Source organism: Mixophyes fleayi, chromosome 3, assembly GCF_038048845.1.
Source record: "Mixophyes fleayi isolate aMixFle1 chromosome 3, aMixFle1.hap1, whole genome shotgun sequence".
Lineage (NCBI taxonomy): Eukaryota > Metazoa > Chordata > Amphibia > Anura > Limnodynastidae > Mixophyes > Mixophyes fleayi.
This window is the reverse complement of record NC_134404.1, coordinates 185,365,745-185,387,997: the sequence shown is the minus strand read 5'-3', so window position 1 is coordinate 185,387,997 and position 22,253 is coordinate 185,365,745. Positions and strand designations below refer to the sequence as shown.

General features: G+C 39.9%; 1 protein-coding gene across 1 annotated transcript in view; it reads right to left on the bottom strand.

Moving 5' to 3' along the window:
• QRSL1 (glutaminyl-tRNA amidotransferase subunit QRSL1) overlaps nucleotides 1-22,253 on the bottom strand; it is a 49,146-nt gene that overhangs the window by 5,719 nt on the left and 21,174 nt on the right. The window contains exons 6-9 of the mRNA XM_075202862.1: nucleotides 9,893-10,068; nucleotides 9,700-9,812; nucleotides 7,229-7,421; nucleotides 6,314-6,431 (exon numbers count right to left, since the gene is read on the bottom strand). Of these exons, the coding sequence (XP_075058963.1) occupies nucleotides 6,314-6,431; nucleotides 7,229-7,421; nucleotides 9,700-9,812; nucleotides 9,893-10,068 (600 nt within the window). The remainder of the gene's footprint in view (nucleotides 1-6,313; nucleotides 6,432-7,228; nucleotides 7,422-9,699; nucleotides 9,813-9,892; nucleotides 10,069-22,253) is intronic.

Genomic DNA, 22,253 nt, shown 5'->3' with positions numbered 1-22,253 from the left:
AATTAGGAAAGTGTGACACAATCAATTTTAAGATGGAAGTCCCACAGACCTCTCCTAAGGTGGCATCAAAAGGTCCGCAAGGTGTTAGGTCTCAGGTCGAAGATCTCATTGATTATGAGTGGACCATTACATTTTGCATTCTCATCCAGGATGGGGAGAAATCAGGTGGGTCATGTACATTTTTCAGGGATTGCTAAGGAGTTGTCAGATCAGCTTATGTGGAGCAGAGGGACAATGAAGCACCAATTTGTGGAGTAGTTGTGGTTATCTGCTGGGTCTTTGATAAAGTTTTGAACACCATCCATGGAATCAATTATTCTGAAAGGGAATTTTTATGGGAAACCATTTTCTCTCAGAGTTTAGGTAATACGTTTTAAGTTGTGCCTATTTTTGCAGTTGTTGGGGAGAAGTAACTATAAAATTAGAGGTTAGGGGTCTCTAAATATGAAAGAGGGTCAAGTGCAAAGAAGAGTAAGAATAATCTTGTAATACTGTAGTTGTAGTACTATGTTCTCAATCAATTTGTTTACTTAGGGCCAACGGCTCTATGACAGAGGTGTCCAAACTCAGTTCTCAAGAGCTACCAACAGTTCATGTTTTCAGGATTTCTGTCTGTAGAAACAGATGGGATAATTACTGACCCTACTAAATAGATTAACCCAACTGTGCATGATTAAATAAATCCTGAAAACATGAACTGTTGGTAGCCCTTGAACACTGAGTTTGGACACCTTTGCTCTGTGAGCTTTATCCATGTGTTAGAACTCAGGTGGAGGGTCTGGAAATGAGGCTGGGAATAAGCTTAGGAGGTATGCATGGATTTGAGTGGTATGACTGCATTTGATACTCCTGTGATTCTAGATTTAAATTCTTTTCTATCCTTTTGCAGAGTGTTTTTTGTCTTCTAAGAATGCATACCATTTTTGCTCCACTCTAAAACCTATGGCATGTTTAAGGAGCAAGTAAGCATTAGTGATTAGCACCTCTGCCTCACAGCACTGGGGTCATGAGTTCGATTCCCGACCATGGCCTTATCTGTGTGGAATTTGCATGTTCTCCCCGTGTTTGCATGGGTTTCCTCCCACACTCCAAAAACATACTGATAGGCAGAGCCGGATTTAGACCTCATGGGGCCCTAGGCAAGATACTGGTTTGGGGCCCCTCTCCCTGAAAAAATTCATAGCACTATAGTTTTTTTATAGCATAACATATACCCCTATTCAGGGGCTGGCTGGCAGACTTTATTCCGGTGGGGCAAGCACATAGCACTGGCCCATAAGTAACGGCCCATTTTAAAGGGTGGTCTTTGGTACAATGTATATTTATCAAGAGTCTATTTTATTGTTTAGTTTTATCTTAAGTAATGAAAACAAAAAACAAACCTCACTTTATATTGCACTTTATTTTCCTTTACCCTACAGCACTTTTGGTTTTTTACATACGTCGCTGATTATAATTGGGTATAAATCATATTATAGCGATAGATTATATAATGTTCTATTATAGTACTGAATACAGGGGCTGATTTATTAAAATGCAAAAAGCCCTTTTGCTTTAAAAGCCCCCCCCCCTCTCTCTCTCACACACACATTGTACTGGCCCCCTCTCTCTCACACACACATAATATACTGGCCCCCTCTCTCTCACTCACACACACACACAATATACTGACCCCCTCTCACACACACACAATATACTGACCCCCTTTCTCTCACACACACACACAATATACTGACCCCCTTTCTCACACACACACACAATATACTGACCCCCTCTCTCACACACACACAATATACTGACCCCTTCTCTCACACACACACAATATACTGACCCTTCTCTCACACACACAATATACTGACCCCCTCTCTCACACACACAATATAATGGGCCCTTCTCTCACACACACACAATATAATGGGCCCCTCTCTCACACACACAATATACTGACCCCCTCTCTCTCACACACACACACAATATACTGACCCCCTCTCACACACACACAATATACTGGGTCCCTCTCTCACACACACAATATACTGGGCCCCTCTCTCACACACACACACACACACACTATACTGACCCCCTCTCTCACACACACACAATATACTGACCCCCTCTCTCTCACACACACACACACAATATACTGACCCCTTCTCACTCACACTCACACACACACACACACACAATATACTGACCCCTTCTCTCTCTCTTACACTCTCTCACACACACACACACACACACACACAAAATATACTGACCCCCTCTCTCACACACACAATATAATGGGCCCCTCTCTCACACACACACACAATATACTGATCCCCTCTCTCACACACACAATATACTGGGTCCCTCTCTCACACACACAATATACTGGGCCCCTCTCTCACACACACACACTATACTGGGCCCCTCTCTCACACACACACACTATACTGGGCCCCTCTCTCACACACACAATATACTGGGCCCCTCTCTCACACTCACACACACACACACTATATACTGGCCCCCTCTCTCACACACACAATATATATTGGCCCCCTCACACACACACAATATATACTGCCGCCCCCCCCCCCACACACACACACTATGTACTAGTCCCCTCTCACACACACACACACTTTTGTCTGTCTCCTAAATATCTTGTTTACCTCAACCTATGTGCCTCCCTTATTTTACTTACCTTTCTATTGCCTTTTTCTCTTCTGTAGTCCTCTTGTCTGCTCTTCTTGTCTTCCTGTCTTCTTTCTTCTCCAGGGCGCTGCTCCTTGGTGAGTCCTCAATGAAAATGACGTCGGGTGTGATGATGTCACACCCAATATTCAGTGGAACAGAGCAGAGAGGATGAGAGACTGCCGTGAGCAGCCACACCGTCAGGTGACTGATTTTTTTTCTTCCATTGTTTCCGGACGCAATTTGTTTTACTATGCCGGTGGACAGAAGGGAATGACAGGCGGAGGGGAGCTCCCCTCCGTCTTGCCTACCCCACTCACCGCCGGCCCTGGGAGGGCCCTCTGGGGACCGCTGGGCCCTAGGCAGTTGCCTAGGTTGCCTAGTGGTAATTCCAGCCCTGCTGATAGGTTAATTGGCTGCTATTAAATTGCCCTTAGTCTCGCTCGGTCTCTGTGTATGTTAGGGGAATTAAATTGTAAGCTCCAATGGGGCAGGGACTGATGTGAATTAGTTCTCTTTACAGCGCTGTGGAATTAGTGGCTCATTATAAATAAATAGATAATGATGATCATCATCTAATGGTGAAGGTTGTCTAGGCACTTTACCAGTATCAGTGTAATAACAATCTTTAACTGCTCTGGAGTGTGGATATGTTTCTGATGAAGCTTGTAACCCTCCCGCCTTCTGCATAGCTGCACTGTTCTGGCATATTCTAGATCTAAAACTCAGGGAGAGGGCACTCTGGACTACGGATATGTAGCCACTGATTAATAAGCGGTTTGATAAACGGACTTCCAGGCATGTTATTCGGTCAGAGGAAAGAAAGAAACTGCGCTCAACTCCAAAGAGCAGCAAAACTCTGGAATCCCTTCCTGTATAACAAACAATATATAACCAATGTATTGCGCTCAATTGCCCAATACTCACTAATTGTATAGATGATTACTATAATATTGAAAATAAGAGTATTGTATGATATGAATAGTGCAAAAGACTTGAAAGAAGCTGCCTGGAAAGACTTGAAAAAAGCCTTGTGCACCATGGTGGTTCTGCAAGCACCTAACTTTAGGGAGCGGTTCTTTCTCCAGAGAGATGCTTCCAGGACAGATCTGGGGGCAGTATTGTCCCAGAGAGTGAAGGATGAAGAGAGACCAGTTCTTTTCCTCAGCCATAAACTCCTCCAGAGAGAAAAGCAGTATGGCACAGTGGAACAGGACTGTTTGGCCATTAAGTGGGCAGAAGAGGCACTCCTATACTATCTACTCGGTAGGGATTTCACCCTGGTTACTGACGACGTCCCATTACAGTGAATGCACACAAATAAGAAGATGAATGCCAGGGTTACACGTTAGTTCCCGGTGTTACAACACTTTAGCTTTTAGGTGGAACATAGGCAAGTTGCTCTGCATAATAATGCTGATGCTCTGTCACGGAGAGATGCGCTTCCCAGGTGGGCCGATTCGCCTGTTTTGGCGAAGCCAGAAGTTGCTAAGTTCCGCTCTGTCAAGTATGGCAAAGCTAAGGGGAAGGGTTTGTGGAAAAGGTAACTAGAATGGGACCTATCCAGCAGGGAGAAGTACAGACAGGGTTAATGATCCTGCTGTTACCTGGAGAAAGGAGTTCACACACAGGTGCACAACATGGGTGTGATTGCTGTGGTGTGTGTATATAAAAGAATTGTGGGATCTGGTGGACAGGGCTTCCAATGCCAAATAGCGGCCGGACAATAGTGAGGGATTTTGGGCTAAGCTAGTGTGTCAGGAAGCCGTGGAATCTTTGCTGTTTGTGTTATGCTGTTTTAAGCGGAAATAAAACAGCTACTGCTTAAGAAGTCTGAACTGAGATATATAATATATAATATATATATCTAATATATAAAAGCCTAGCGGCGTGTGTTAGTGTGTGTGGAAAAAAATATTTTCTCAGAAAGGGCTCATCCAATTGACCCGAAATGTGGTATACTGACATTATTTGACAAAAAAATTATAATAGTGAAGTCTGTTAACTTCCATCATCCCCCCTTCCCCCCGTGGGAGGGGTAGTAAAGGCTAAATTTACGAGTTGAGGGTTCAAACTTATTTTCGTGAGGTAATTTTACCTCATGAACACACATGCTGTGTTAGTGTGTGGAAAAAACTACCGGGTGACAGAGTGCTCAAGCTGCAGCGCCACCTGCTGGGCGGAGTTATATACTACACTGACCTACTAAATTCTTAGCATTATCTAATATATAAAAGCCTAGCGGCGTGTGTGTGTGTGGCGACGTAGATGACAAGAACCTTTTTAACACCTTAAGTAGCTTGATTTGACTAGAATGCATGAGTATCATGCACGGGTTAACTTTTATATATATGTATATATATATATATATATATATATATATATATATGTATATATATATATATATATATATATATATATATATAATTTTATTTCAAAATGACAAGTTTTCAATGACTATTTGCTGGGGCTATAAATACTGGAAAAGGACATCTCTCCCCCACTGCCTTGAAAAATAGATTGAAACACATCAGTATTCAGATGGGGGTGATAACAGGATCCTGTGCTGTTTCTTGGACTTTGGCCTGTGGAAAGTTAAGTTACTCAGACCTAGGATTCAATCAAAGACTTTGAGGTATATTTAATAAATTGTGGGTTTGAAAGAGTGGTGATGTTGCCTATAACTAGTTATCATTTATTTAGAACATTCTACAAAATGACAGCTAGAATCTGATTGGCTGCTATAGGCAACATTTCCACTTATCCAAACCCGCACTTTAGTAAATATACACCCTTATGTTTATGCAACTTAAAAAGACAAATATTTTATGCTGTTTATTCTCTTATTTATGCAAGTATGTTGTTTTGAATAAAAAATGTATTATGCCAGATGTCTTTCCTCTTTTTCAATTGTAAGCAAAATGGTGCAGTTATATGGAAGATCTAGCTATTGTCGAGAATCTGATAAATCTTGGGAGATCATCGTTAATTGATTAAATATACTTGGAATAGCAGTTCTAACGTGAGTGTAACTATAACGGAGAGACATTCTGTGCACTTTTTGTGTTGGATTCTCCACTTTTCTCAAAGTGTGCGTTTTTTGTTATTACTTTATCAAATTTGGCAATACTACACTATGCTAAGTTTATGTTTCCTTATTGCATAGGGCACGGAAATAAAAGGACTTCATTCTTTATTCATCTTAAGTGAATCAGAGCATTCATGTTATATGCATTGATGATTTATAATGAACACATTAATTATTAGACTATGTCATAAATTTTACATTGTTCAGTGTTGTAATAAGTGGGAGTGTCACTGTTGATGCTTCATTTTTATTGTATATATATCTTCTTTAATGATGTTTGCTTGAAATAACTTATTTTGGTACTGGCAAATAAAAGAAAATTTTTTTTTGTTTAAATAAAACTAACCTAAGAAGATAACAGCAGCTGTTACTGCTACCCATCCAAACAGCTTAGCAGATACTTTTGTTATCTCTATATTTTTACTTGATTGACCCACAGGATGTTTTTTGATGAATATATTATACCAACTAAAATGTACTATATCTGCTAACTATTCTGTTGGAGTTGGACAATACTGCATCTACAGAATAAACTAGTTAACCTACTGTTTCAGAAGGAAGAAATTTCCAGATAATATTCTTCCTCTTACAACATCATTAAAACCTTCTCGTCTGGTTGCGGAGTACATGGCTTCTGTTGATTCTTGGATATCTGAGCGATGTCCTATGAAGAAGACAGGCAATTGTGGAATATTAGTGCATAAATATAAATTGATTGAGCAACTTTCCTTCCTGTTTTGTCTGTTTGAGAGGCATGCTCTGGTACTGTAGCTGATGGGAAGTGCTAGTGCTGTATTGCCATTTGGAGGCTCTTGAGGTACCTCTTGGTAAGATAGCACTCCATTTACAAACACATATGTATGGGCCAAATATAAGGACTCTCATTGATTAGAATTAGGACCGCCCTATTAGCAGAAGCACCGTGATGAGGCGGGTGGCTTACCATGTATTTGTAACTATGTGTAACTAAGATTTCTGCATTTTTATGTACAAGTAGAAACAGCAGCTTTGTTACTGGTTAACAGCAGTGCGCCTGGGGATTTTCCTCTGTCTGTGCTGCTTTCAGGATAATAGGAAAGCCAAAGTTTAAATTGGAGATAGAGAGCGTAATGGAGGAGACCACACAAACAGGAAGTGGTCTTTGCCAGAAGGAGTGTTCAAAAGGGATAATGTAAATTTAGGTGTCAGCAAAGAGATGGTACTGAAATTTAAAACAGGCAAATCATTTGCAAACAAAAGAAGTATAAATAAAGAATACAAAAAATATCCAAAAAACTGATATATGAAGTAGAACAGAAGCAGAGCATTTGAAGGAGCCAACAATGAATAAGCAGCTGGACAGGCAACATGACAACCAAGATAGAGCAGAGTACAAGAGGAGCTCAGGGTATGGCTAAAAAGGTGACAATACAACCCATGGCACCACAATTTTATGCTCAGTATGCAAGATAACCATTTTACCATATTCCAGTCCATCAAATCGAGCCATATTTGATGCTACTTCAGCTGTGCACAAGACATGATAACAAACAATTGAGTAGCGTGTGTGAGGCAGCGAAACCTCCACCACTTTGGCTCCAGCATTCTCCAACAGATCAGCAGTCTTTGACCAAATTGAAAGTGTTTCTGCAGACAAGCCTGGAGCATGGTATTCCTTTATCAAAAAACAAATAACAATAAGAAGTTATGTATTTATTGCTGGAAACCAAGTTGCCTTTGTATGCTCCTGCAAATTACAAGTCACCATACTTATATTAAAGCAGAAAAATGTCTTGGTTTGTCAAGACAGCTCTGTTTACTCAAAATGTGATTTAGAAGTTGCTTACTGCATGCTATTAACATCTGAGAAGGTGTGTGCTATATCCCAACTCACTGCCTTGGATCATTTAACACACTACCCTATTAGCAGCAATGTATTTGGTCAATTTTGCACTTTGTTTACCAATTTATATACCTAGTATTATAGATAATTCATAAAAAATCATCTTCATTAACATAAACATTTGCTAGATCTCCTATCTCGCATATACTGCACAGTACCTCACAATTCCAAAGAGATCATAAAGGCATTTCTCAGTTAGCCAAGGCCGAGATTGTAGAACTGATTGAAGTCTGTTTATTTTACTGATTTATTAAAGTTCAAAGCAATGAGTCAATGCATCTAACATTGAGATTCAATGGTTTTAATTTTTTCTGTTTAGTTCCACTTTCGTCACTAATTAGTCATTAGTCTGTCAGTTTGTTTAAATAAACACAATGAATTTACTATTCTAATTTCACTGTTTAGCTAATGTCAAAATACTGATTGGCCTATTAGTTGGTAATAACACAAACAGGATTTGTCAATTCATTTTAAAATGTAGCTTCACGCTGCTTAATTTATAGCAGTGCGCTGGAAATATCCTAATTCCCAGGGTGACCTAGAAATGCACCCTTGCGACTCTAGACACTCTCTTGTACATCTTCTGTTCCCTCTCAACTGGAAGCCCATGTGAATGACTGCTGGTACTTGTTCCTAAGTACATTTCCCAAAAACCAACAGACCTGGTGATCAGCTCCAGGAACGGTGTTTTAAAGTGCTGCACTGTTATTTTGGCCGCTATTGTGAGTCACCACTTATGGGGTTACTGACAAATACTGGTACATGGCTATACCTAAAATAAAAGCATCAATACTCACACTTGTAATCACTGAAATCCAGGTCTAATGATTACCGATAAATGCACTACAGAGCAACCGGAGTTTGCCTCTTATGGAGGTGAGGGAACAGGCTGGTGTTTCATATGTGAAGGGGGAAAAATCTAGCATAATGTGTGCAAAGGGGCACAAGTTTTCCCCCAAAAAACAATGAAGGAAGAAGTGTATAGGACAGAGGAACAAGAACATGTGGGGTGTACAATGCCTAGGGCAACATCACCTGTAAATATGGTCATGGACTTAATTTAAGTTCAAATTGTACTATATGCTAAGAGATAGCTCTGAAACATATCAGGGCCCATAATGTAAGGAAAATTGGTGCTCCCTAAAAGTGGGACACAGTTGCAAGTTATCCTTTGTGCTTTGCAGGGATGTGAAGGTACTACAATGTCACAGCATCCAAAACATTTCATACAAAATTGCTGGCTCCTAAGTTTTGGATGAATTTGTCTAGACCCAATTTAAAAAAAATCTGTCCTGAACTCGTTCTTCTATTTCAATAAGTTTTAAAGCTCTAGTAATGCCAAATTAATGGGCTAATCCCTCCGTTTTCTAAATGTGGTATAACCTACTGTACCTAGCAATTCTTCTCTTAGAACCACATCACTATGTCCTCATTAACTTCTCAACTTACAAACACTGATAAGGGACATGCAATAATCATAGCTATCTTCTTTTCAATGCTGCTACCTCCCCTTGGTGTGTCCTTCCCGATTTCAGGGGACACAAACTACCAGTGTGAACCCTTTTAACACTAAATATCTGAAAAGTCCCTCAACAGCATCATTTACCTGATGGCAGGGAATTCAAACTTCTAGTAAGAACAGAGATTAACGCTGATATTTTGGAGCAGTAGGGGGAAGCTCTTAAGTACCAGTCTGCTAGCTGTAAATAGAAATGTAAACCACTAGGTGAAGAATCAATTCAGCAGGAGGTGCCACTGACTATCGCCTCGATGTTCGGATGCGCACCTTGGCAGCTATGGTAGGAAATTTCTGCTCGTTTTTCTGTGCATCTCTATGGGGCGCAAGGGGTAATGAGATTTCTGTGAAAACTCTTAGCAATTTGTCTCCTCGGACTGTTCCAGAGACACATCCCGTCCCCTAGCGCCAAACTAAAACTCCCCCCCCTCCTATGAACGGTTAGGCTACTCAAAACACAAAATTAAAAAATGTAGACAAGAGTGGAGGGTTGGTGTAGACTTCGGTGGACCTTAATAAGGTGGAATTTATTACCTTTGGGATTCCTATACAGAGATTAGTCACATCTATTGCATCTGGAAGGGTGAATGGCTGAAAGGGATCGAGGATTGTTGTGGAGTCTTGTGGATCATGTCCTGCAAGTACACCTGAAAATCAAAAATATTGGTTATAGAAAAACAAATTGACATGGATTTAGATAACCAGGTACAGTTTTAAAGTAAATTACCAAGCACAGTTGCTGCATCATCCACACATCTAGCTAAAATCCCAGGTACATCCATAGAGTTTACCAAGGGAATAAGTCCATGGCGAGAAACAAGCCCATATGTTGGTTTCAAACCCACTGTGCCACAGTGAGATGCTGGGTTCCGGGTAGAACCTCCTGTATCAGATCCCAGTGCTCTATTTAAAGTGATACAAGAAAAACAAAACTATATTAGTACTATATTTTTCTATTGAATTAAAAATTATATTTGAATATTCCAGTTCATTTCATAGAGAAAAATGTAGTGATTATTACATTATTTTGTTGGTTATACCTTACTGTAGTATTGTTTTGACTACAAATAACATTTATATGCTGTATTTATGGTAAGATGATACACTACCCTAGTATTCAGAAATCCCCCTATTACAGATCACAATGGATAAGAGATAAAGAACCTGGCGCTCTATTAACCCTACAAAGACAGAGTGAGCCAGAAACATCAATGCATGAAAATAACACAGCTATTTCAAAGGTTTCCTAACACAGGAAAAAGAAAGAGACCCATAACAAACTGCCAATATATCTGTATTGGAAAATAGAATACTAATATAGTACTACTTGACCTGATTCATTAAGGAACGTTAATGTTGATACACAACGTATTTGGCATACAATCGCTCTGCACATGCCCATAGCCGGAACATACACCGGTGAAAGTAGCAACACATTCAATTCATCTTTGAAAGCAAAGGACCCTTACGACATTCTACGATTTCCCGGGTGGAACAGGGAGGGGAGTGGGCATATGCACGTAATCAATGTACCGTAATGCGTGCAAAGCTCGATCGCACTCAGCAACATCTGATTCAAGGCATCTTGATTTGGGCATCTCAAAGGAACATGTTTTTTTCTGTCGTATCACTTGCACCAGCTACAGGGAAGTTGTAAGTGCCGCTCACTAGCGATGATGGATGTTTATACATGCAAGAACATGTGTTTGCAATCAGGAGCAACTGTAAAAATGTAATTTTTGCACAGTAGACATTAATAATATCCTGATAATTATTTTTATTTTTTATTTATTGCTTTAAATGTTTTTCCATATTATTAACACATGACAACAATTGAATATTATTTTTTGTACTTTATACTCCACATATGTATTGGACGTATACTACAGCGTATTGTGTCTGTCAAAGCAGAGTGCAGCTAGACCTGTATTCAACAAGAAACGTATCTTCAGATCCCCTTGTAGTGGAATACGGACATGCGCATGCCTGAATTATGTGCATTTAAGGAAAGATATGGACAGATAATTTAATATATTTAACATGTGTTTCCATTATGTCAGATGTAATTTGTCTATTCAATACTGCTGAGCTATTAACCCTAACTTTGATGTTTTAAATTTTGTGACTTATTTTTACCACTATTCTACTCATTTTTGATTAAAGGGGGTGATTTAATTCTATGAAATCACATCGGAATACCTGTTGTACAGAGATGCTAATTGAACCTTGATCCAGCATTTACTTTGTCACAAAATTCCTGTGTAGCTAAATCTAAAGAACATTCAATTTTAAACTGAAGTAATTGTTATCATGCTGGAAGAAGCAGAGCAGAAAGAAGACAATACATCACACAGTTATATTTCTACAAACATACCTAAAAGTCAATTCAAAAGCTTTCCATATAGCCAGCAATCATTTCATTATATTTGTAGAGTTCATAAGGGTCATCAGCTTTATCTTGTTGGCATGTCTAACCTAGCACTTACAGACCATGAACACCTGAATGTTGAACTCTTGCATCTTCTCTGGCCTACATTTTATTAGAGAAGTAAAGGGTGATTATAAATGCAGAAAGCCCTTTCAGATTTTAGTAACACAGCTCCTTATTTTGAAAAGCCCCTTAATTCCAATCATTGTCCATTTAGAGCTGACAGAATGTGAACCTTGAATTGTCAAAACCATAAGCCGTTTCTTCCGTCCAAATCCAAGACTTTAAAACTTCAGATGGTACAGCAAGCAGTCAGGTCATTGCATGTCACCTAGACCTCATTTCTTAGAAGTCAACAATCACAGAGAATTGGGTAAAAGGTGTAATAACCAGGCCATTCTAACTCCCACTACTAAAACCACAAGGATTCAGTGGTCCAAAATTAAATATTAATTCTCTCAACAAGTTGCAATAAATATAATGATTTCCTTACTTCAGAATTGCTGATTTACCCTTATCTTAAAAAGTAATCCCTCACAACCATTGACACCGCTTTCTGTGATTTGCACTTCCTAATCTCCCAGGATTTACAATTCAAAATGGGAAGGGATAAAGCACTAAATTCCCTTCAGAAGTCTCATAACACTTGCTCTGAAAATGATGTAAATAGCTACAGGAAAGATAGTTCAGGTACATTTGGCTAGGAAGCATTGATGGGTTTGTCTCTTATTTGCAAGTGAGTAAACAACTATAATTAATCAATTGACAGATTCATCCACATTAGACATGCCATTGACAACAGGTGCTAGGGTTGGGATCCTTTAAAGCTCAGATAGCAATACAGATGAAAGACATACAAAATATCAGTTGAAGGAGGAACAAAGGTCTGCTTGAACTTGGGGTACAAATATTTGAGTCAGAGAGATAGTGGTAAAGGAGATTTAGGGAACCAATAATAACATAACAATTAGAGATGGGCGGGCTCGGTTTCCTGAAAACGGAACCCATCCGAACTTCGGGGATCCGAGTACCGAGCAGAGTCGGCTCGGTACTTTCGCGCTATTTTGGATTCCAAAACGAGGCAAAACGTAATCGTGACATCGTCGGAACTCGGGAGTTTTGGAATCTATAAATACCGCCCTCCACGGCGATCTAGCACCATTTGAGAGAGGGACAGAGAAGGGGTAGGACAGAGTATACAGCAGTTGGGCAGGCAAAGTGATAGAAGAGAAAGAGGAGGGTGGTAGCAGTGTTAGAGAAAGCTCCATTGCTGATTTTCTCATTGCTGAAATACAAATATAAATATACAAGTCCTTGCAGGCTTTTTTTTCTTAATTTGCACTACTAAGTGTAGGGTCTAATATACACTCTTATAAAAGAGCTGCTTTGGTCATTGCTGAAATCCTAATATACTAGTCCTTGCAGTCTTTTTTTTCTGAATTTGCACTAATAAGTGTAGAGTCTAATATACACCCAAATCGAAGAGTTGCTTTGGCCATTTGGTCATTGCTGAAATAGTAATCTACATGTCCTTGCAGTCGTTTTTTCTGAATTTGCACTACTAAGTGTAGGGTATAATATACACCCTTACAGAAGAGCTGCTTTGGTCACTTGGTCATTGCTGAAATCCTAATATACCAGTCCTTGCAGTCTTTTTTCTGCATTTGCACTAATAAGTGTAGGGTCTAATATACACCCAAAGAGAAGAGCTGCGTTGGTCATTTGGTCATTGCTGAAATGGTAATCTACAAGTCCTTACAGGCTTTTTTTTCTGAATTTGCACTAATAAGTGTACAGTGTTATCAAAATGGATTCACAGCAGTACACAGAAGAGCAGGAGCAGCAAGCAGCTGCTGCCACCAGTCCTGATGATAGTTATCCCTGTAGGTCATCTGGTAAAGGCTATGTAAAAGTACATAGTCTTTTAAAGTTAGGGGAAAAAAACAAACAAAAAAACACCTTTTACTGTGTTGAAGTGAAAAAGAGCTGTAATCCAGGAAAAGTTAACTGTCAATAATTTTTTTTTGCCAACATGCCATTCTGCACACGCAGTGGCAAAGAAAGAATGAGGCCTTTGCCTTTCTCTATGAGTGCGGGGATCTAAAATTGTTACTGAGGCTCCTTCTTCCTCATGACCAAGCAAGACCAAGTAATTCGGAGTCCAAAACTGGTGCACAAATACTGTTACGTGTAAAAGCTGAGCTGGAAGAAAACAGTAAGGCATTAGAGGAAAATGTATGCTCAGATTCAGAAATGACACCAATCCCTGAGGAGAGTCCATCCACGAGTGGTATGTGTAATCGTGACCATTGTGATAGTGTACCCATAAAGAAGGCCCCTTTCAGCATTTCTGCTGATGTGTGCTGAACAGTCAGAGAGTAGGCGGTGATACACCAATTGAGGATGCCACTTTGGAATTGGAAGAGGATGAGGGGGATATTTCGGTAGCCGGCGTGGGCGCTAATGAGGATGTTGATGAGGATGATGTTGTTTGTGTAAGTCCTGCACCAGTGGAAGCAGTTCTGGAACGTGATAAGAAGAAGGCCATTGTCATGCCTGGACATAAGACCAAAAAAGTCACTTCTTATGTGTGGAATTATTTCTACCCAAATCCTGACAACAGTTGTCTAGCCATTTGTAGTGTATGTAAAGCCACAGTCAGTCGAGGGAGGGACCTTAACCATCTAGGAACCTCATCCATTTGACGCAATTTCATGGCAAGGTGTTGGGAATGCCTGAAATTAATGGTAAAAAAATAACAAGCACTTCACCGTCAGCTAGGACCCTTCTGTCACCTACATCCCAATGGCTGCAATCTACACCCACAACAACCGCCCTGCACTATAATTTATTCCTCTGAAGAATGTTTAAGCATTAGTCCCACTGCTGCTGCTGTTGCTTCTGCTAGGGGTGAATCTTCCTTCCATAAGCAGCCCAAGAAGAAGACCACTAGTACTTTACAACAATTAACTGTGAAACAATCTTTTGCTAGAGGAAGCAAGTATGACAGCAGTCATCCAGTCGCAAAGCGGATTACAGACGCCATGGCGACTATGCTAGTGTTAGATCTGCGTCCAATACCCACTACAAACGCAGCTGGTTTTTCTCAATTAATTGAGGTTTTGTGTCCCCATTACAAAATTCCATCGCAACACCATTTTTCAAGAAAAGCTATTCCTCAACTGTACCATGACATTCATAAAAATTTAATAATTGGGCTCAAAAATGCCATTCTACCCACTGTACACTTAACCACAGATATGTGCACAAGTGGAAGTGGGCAAACAAAAGATTATATGACTGTGACAGCCCACTGGGTTGGACATTCGCCTTCACAAGCAGGAACAGCAGCAGTATGTACACCACTACGTAACATTTGTCACAGGCAGGCTACTCTTTGTATCACCGGCTTCACTAACAGGCATACAGCTGACAATTTGTTACGCAAACTAAGGGATGTCATTGATACATGGCTTATGCCACTTGGACTCTCCCCAGGATACGTCATTTCTGATAATGCCAACAATATTGTGCGAGAATTACAACTGGGTGAATTCCATCACATTCCCTGTTCTGTTCACACAATAAACTTGGTGGTGCTGAGCTTCTTGAAAAATAACCGTGAGGTGCAGCCACAGCATGTAGGAGATTACAGCAGCTCCAAGAACATTTCAATTTGCCCCGTCACTAACTTAAGCAAGAGGTGTTAACAAGGTGGAATTCCACCCTGTGCATGCTTCAGAGGATGGAGGAACAGCGCAAAGCCATACAAGGACCGAGACATTCGGGATCCAACACAGGACAGAGACATCCCCACATGTGGTAGTTTGAAGAGCATTCACTACCACACTAAGGTAATTGCACAGCATCGTCGCAACTCGGGTGATCTAGAGGCACCACCCCTCCGAATACATTCCCCACTGGCTATCATCGGCATACACTGCAGACATAAACACTGCAGACATCCACTCACCCATCGGCATATGTACTGTTCATAGTCCACCTAATCATAACATTTATGGACTCCTGTTCACTATATTTGATATGTAACTCATTGTTTACTATATTTGATATGTTACTCATTGTTTACTATATTTGATATGTTACTCATTGTTTACTATATTTGACATGTAACCCTCTGTTTACTGTATTTGATATGTAACCGTGTGCATCGGTTGCTCACTTTCAACCCACCAATTTCACCTCCAGCTCACAGTAGTTACCACCAATTCTAGCTCCTACACACCATACAGCGCCTTCTCGACTGTAGTTGAGCACCCAAAAGGGAACAATCCTATATCCAACTTACCGATGTATTTGAGCACAAGGTGACATCCCCCCCTTTTCATAGTACTTAGGAGTGTGGTTAACTCCCTCTCACCCAGCAGCTCGTACATCCCCATTGCCTTAGTGCATCCACCCTTTTGTTTACCTCATACAAGCGTATTGCACAAGCAATGATATTGGGAAAGGAGGGGGAATTTATTTCATTCTTGCACAGTGGAGAATCCTTTCAGTGCTGTGCAAGGTGCTGAAACCATTTGAAGTTGTGACATGTGAAGTGAGTTCAGACTCCGCTAGCTTGAGCCAAGTCATTCCCTTAATTCAACTTTTGGAAAAGCAGCTTGACAAACTGAAGGAGGAGATGAAAGAAAGCAATGCCGCAAAGTATGTTGGCCTTGTAGATCAAGTACTTAATTCGCTTCGCAATGATCTAAGAGTCATTAAAATCTTGAAGTCGGATCACTATGTTTTGGCGACTGTGCTTGATCCTAGGTTTAAGACCTATGTAGATTCTTTGCTTCCAAATGACCGAGATCTGAACAGATGTAAGGAGCTCCTGGCCAGCAAGTTGACTGCTGAACTGGTCCTTGGCTTGACGACGTCTCCTCCTTCAGTTTCTCAGGCAGCTGCTGCTCGAAAGAAATTGAACTTTCCAAAGAGAAGCAGGAATGACGCAGGTGGCAGACCACAACAGTTTGACATCTGGTCTGGTTTGAAAGATTTTAGCAAAAAAAGTGTGACCTCGGCCATAACTCCATCCGATCCTACTGTTAATATGCAAAGGATGGTGGAGGATTATTATCAAGAGTTCATTGAAATCGAAATGTCAGACAGTCCCTTTCCATACTGGGAGGAAAAACAAGCAATTTGGAAACTCATGTACAAACTTGCTTTGTAATACCTAAGCTGCCCATCCTTCAGTGTGTACTCAGAAAGAGTTTTCAGCGCAGCCGGGAACCTTGTCAGTGATTGACGTACAAGGTTACTTCCTAAAAATGTAGAAAAGATGATGTTCATCAAAATGAACTACATCTTCCATGAGGAAGGCCTTTACCGGCAAAAATATCCAAGTACTGACACTTCTCTAATAGCGGATTCCAGCGGAGATGAATTAATAGTCTGTGGTGATAATGATGTACACGCTGATGAGGGTGAGGATGATGCTGAAGATGATGACGACAACATCTTTGCAGTGTAGAATTTATTTTACAGCACTGTTAATCTAACCTGCCTTTAGGGCATTGATAGCTGGTTTAGTGGGGGCCCAAACAAACCAAGCTCTTCAGCCACAAAAGTGGCAGCCCTTGTCGCTGAAGTGCTTGGTTTGTTAAAGTGTGCATGTCCTTTGTAATATCCAATATATGGATGGGTGGGAGGGCCCAAGGACAATTCCATCTTGTATTACTTTTCTATTGCGAATTTGTGACACTGGTGTGTGGTAATATTTTCTAGATGTGATATAAACTGAAGTGTGTTTGTTTCGTTGCTCTGTTGCTTAACATCCAGCCAGCTCGCTGCAGTATTTGGCTGAAAGTTTATGAAAAGCATATTGTGACCTGTGAGATGGTAAAAATTGAATGCAAATCACTGGAATTTAGTATTAGTAAGGTTAATAATAATGTAGGTACAAAATAATACCGAAATTATGCGATTTTACCCCAAAAAATTGAATTTTGTAAAAAATAGTTAAACAAAACCAAAACACGCAGGGCGGTTTTATCAAAACCAAAACCAGGACCAAAACCCGAAGGTAATCCAGATCCAAAACCAAAACACGGGGGTCAGTGAGCATCTCTAATAACAATATTGTTAGGAGGTGCCAAAGAACTTGGTCTACTCAACTTTGATATTGTGTTTGAGTTCACACCTGTACCAGAATGTTCACGGGAACAAAAAGTCAAAGGGCAAGTAAGGAGGTTGATGCGTTCGGGCAGGGAGGGTTGGGGGAATGAGGAATAAACATACCAGCTTTTATTAATAAGCGCCTAAAGAGATGGGGAAGTAGTAGGGTCTATTCTAGAGGTTGAAATTTGGCAATTAGTCACATTAGAATGTAAGCTCTCTCATAAGCAGGGTCCTCCATGCCCTTTGTTTTCATGTCTGTATTTATTTTGTCTACTTTGTATGTCCCTGTTTTATACATGTCCTGTTTTCCCTACTGTACGGCGCAGTGTAACGCCTTACAAATCAACAACAATAATAATAATAATAATGATGGAGATTGTGACTAAGAATGTTATTGTTCAGTTTCAAAATTACAGGGATTGTCGAGAGAGAAGAGCATAGGAATAGCTATTTGCAGTGTCGGACTGGCCTGCCGGGGGACCAGACTATTCACCGGGGGGCCCTGTGCCTGATAGCCCCGCCCTCTTCGTTGGTGGGGCGGAGTTATCTGGCTGAGTATTTTGTCGGCTGCAGCCACTAAACATACATCGGATATTTCTGTGCCATTTTCATTACAGCATCAATCTCAGCGAGTTTGCCAGCTTGTCAGGTGAGCTCTGTCGGCAGTCTGTTCTGAAATGTTGCAGCTGCAGAATCCCCAGTCCTGTGAAGTGCTGTTACGAACACTAAGAACAACATATCTATTTGCTACATGAGCTGTGCGGGGAAGTTCACACAAAAAATCCCACGTGTTGGGTGAGGAGTTATTACCTTGAGACATTTATGGGGCACATCTTACACTGATAACCTCATTTACCATCGAATGGAGGCTTCTTGACATTAACCACAGAAGAGTCTGATATTTATACATAGAACAGAGTGTTATCTTTCTCACTGAAAAATCTGTGATTATTGGACTACTGCAGCTTGTCTGTCATAATGCCTATGTAGTTTGTGGTCCTTTATAAACACATGCAATACTTTCACTTTCATCTTAAGCTCCCATTTACCAATACACCCATTCTTAGTACTAGAATTATATAATTTCTAGAAATAATATAATGTTAATGTGCACATGGTCAATCATTGGGTGTTCCTTATTGAAATAACTGTGGGCCCATAGGTTAAATTACAACAAACAAAGAGCTCTAAGTTGAAACCTGTTATTATATTGGCATTTATTTTAAAGAGATTGGTTCTGTTTTATATTAAGAGTTTCATACCCTGCTAAGCAAGGTAGCTGATTTTTTTTTAGCTGATTTTTTTTGTATAGCCATACATATTAATATATATTTATATGTATGTGTTCATGTATCACATTACTACAATGTAATAGAAAACAGGGTTTCCATATATATGCACTGTTGTCTGTTTTTTTTAATGTTTTGTCTTGTTTGGCATTTTATAGTGTATAATAAATAATAAAGTCATCTTAATCCTAATCCTGCTGTTTCTGTGTACTGGGCAATGCATTTTCTAGTGGCAGCCCTGTTTGCAAGGTCCGCTTTTTCTTTATAGACCACACTATGATGCTATATGTTGTCGTACAAGGGATGACAAGATCCCCTTTAATGATTGACCCTACCCCCTCTTGCAGTTGGCCACACCTTATTGTAGTGGGCCCCTACCACTGCCTTCTCCCTGTGGGCCCTTTATGTCCCAGTCCGACACTGGCTATTTGGAATTGAAATCTTGGTAATCTTTTCAATGAGATGCCTTATTGAGAACCAAAATGCGGTGATTATAGGACAGGTCCACCAGATGTATAGCAGAGTGCCTACCAATTTCTCCAACACATTTCTGAGGATTGAAGGAAAATCTTGAGGATATAGTATAAGTATAACTAATGTGTTTTCTTTGCTTGAAATACACATGCAACTCTTAGAAAGAGTCTGCCTGATTACAAACCACTGTTTTAATAAGGTACAGGAGGAAAACATTCTTCAAAGGAAGAGATGTACTAGAACACAAGGACATGCACTGAAACTGGGGAGCAACTTAAACATGCTTGGGATAAACATAAGAATTACCTTACAAAACACTGAGGATCAAATAAGGTTAGAGGTTACCAAAGGTTAAAAAAAAATAAAAAATGGGCAAACTAGATGGACCAAATGGTTCTTATCTGCCATCAAATTCTATGTTTCTATATCATTATTATACGATATATATTATTCATATGTTTATATTTAAACAAAATATAATTTTGTTTCAACAAGAACTAATTTTTAGTCTATCAATAGATTTTGTTTGATTTAATCTCCTTAGAGACTTCATTTATTTGGTTTTAAAATAACCCATACCGAGCCTTCTTAAAAAAAATATATAAAGAGAAATGTAATTAATGTGAGATCTTGTTGACGGGAAAACTTGCCGTGGTCTCTTCCGGAGACTGCCACTTGTTCACCAGCTGCTATCCTAGAACAAATGATGTTTGCAGATCACAGATTCCTGCTAACTCCATAAGAAGAAACTTCTGTTTACTTATGTTATTAGCAGTGAAACGTAATTATGTAAACATATGCAAAAAAAAAAAAAAAAAAAAAAAGATTTCCCCACAAGTCAAAAACAAACAAATGTCTCTTAAAAGTTCAAGTTCACGTGTCTGCTCATCTAGATTTACATGTACAGAGCTGAATGCAAAACATGTGCTATTTACAGAATAAACATACTACTAGATCATTTGAATTCTCCCGGATAATTTCATACTGTGACGGAAGAAAAAAAAGAAATCCCCAGCTTCTATGAAATTAGTGTGAAACGTAATAATACATTTACATTACATAAATGCTTTTTCAAAAGAGGTCATCAAAATCCAGATTAAGTACAAACACTTGGTTGGTTTTGTAGCCTCAGGCTCTCTAGAAGGGAAGTCCTGAAACTTAGTCAAAAAACAAACACTAGAAGCTGTTTAGAAGTGATATAAAAACTAAAGCTGGGTACACACTACACGGTTTTCGTCAAAAAATCGGCTTAATCAGCCGCTCGTTCAAAAGTCGGGTCAGTGTGTGTAGTGACACGATGGTCGAAAGTCTGCCCAAATGGACGATTGTCGCCTCATTTGGTTTGTCGTACCGTTTAATATTTTCGTTCCAATCTCGTTTCCGCTGTGTACTGTGTATAACCTTCCGACCGATCCACAACAGTGTGTCGAAGTCAGCAAATTGGATAAAGTCATCTCAATTAAAATCGAGCAAACTTGGTTGTCTTTGTCTGAAAAGATGCTTACGGTACGCTACGGAGTAAAAGGGCACGTTACAACGTAAAAGGGCGTACGCAGCCACAACACGTGGCACCCACAGAATTTAGTCTTTTTACATACATTCGCACAAACACGCTCACTTGTAAAATAGTACACATTAATGGTAGTTGCAACACATAGTCATTTATGTCGAAATATAGTAGTATTTATGTTTTATATTAAAGTTATATGCATATTAGTGAAATATATGGAACAGGTTGAAGGAATCATATCATGTGTGGTATCATAATAAACCTCTTAACATTTGCTACTGTTCGGTTCACTCTGCGAAGGAATCGCAGAGTGCATACGCAAGTTATGAATGATAGGGAATTATGAACTACTTAAGACTAAGGAATCTTGGCGGGAAGAGCAGAGCATACCCCCTGGAGAGGTGACCCACTCCTTTGGATTCTTTAGGATGAACTAGCCAATGATTGACAACCCCTTGGACCTTCCTGAAACCTGGACCAATAGAAGCAAGCTATACCATCTCCATTGTATTACTGTATTCCTGTGTGCATATAAGCAGCAGCTTCACATCTAGTGTTCAGACATCTTGTCCCCAGACTTCAGGATTGAATGACTGTACACTGGATCCAGAGCGCCTGCGATAAGTAACGGTTGTACTTATTATTACTTCGCTTGAATATATTATACTACTTTTTGTGAATAAATCTTTGTGCGTTGGAAACACAAATCGAGGTTTGACAATCGTTATTGGTTAGCGACAATACGTACTTAACAATTTGGGGGCTCGTGAGCTTTGGAGGTTTCGTTGACGATGATACGCAAGACCAACGGATTTCGGTTCCGCAACAAAGGGTGGAGACGCGTCATAAACGGGTAAGAACACAATGTGTTCAAAACCTGATTTTCACTCTGTGTTGTGAAACCGAATGTCCGTTTTGCATTGTCTAGGGCACGCTAACTAGAACCTAGGGACAAAAGAGGAAACTGTTTCTTTTACTGTCATTGTGCGTTTTAACTGTATTGTATTGCTTAGCGTATGTGTATTTCCTGCTGTGCGTACGCGAACTTCCGGTAGATTTGCCACATGGTTAAACAATCGTTTTGATAGTTATTATATGTGCATAGTATAATTACTTGTGAAAACCTCTGAGACATTATTACTGTTGTTGGGAACTTTTGATTTTCTGCGCAGAAAAGGTGTATAGTGTGATTTTGTAACGTAGATACACTGTTTATTATTCATTGTGCTCAGTTGCTGTCTGACGAGGTGGGTTGCCC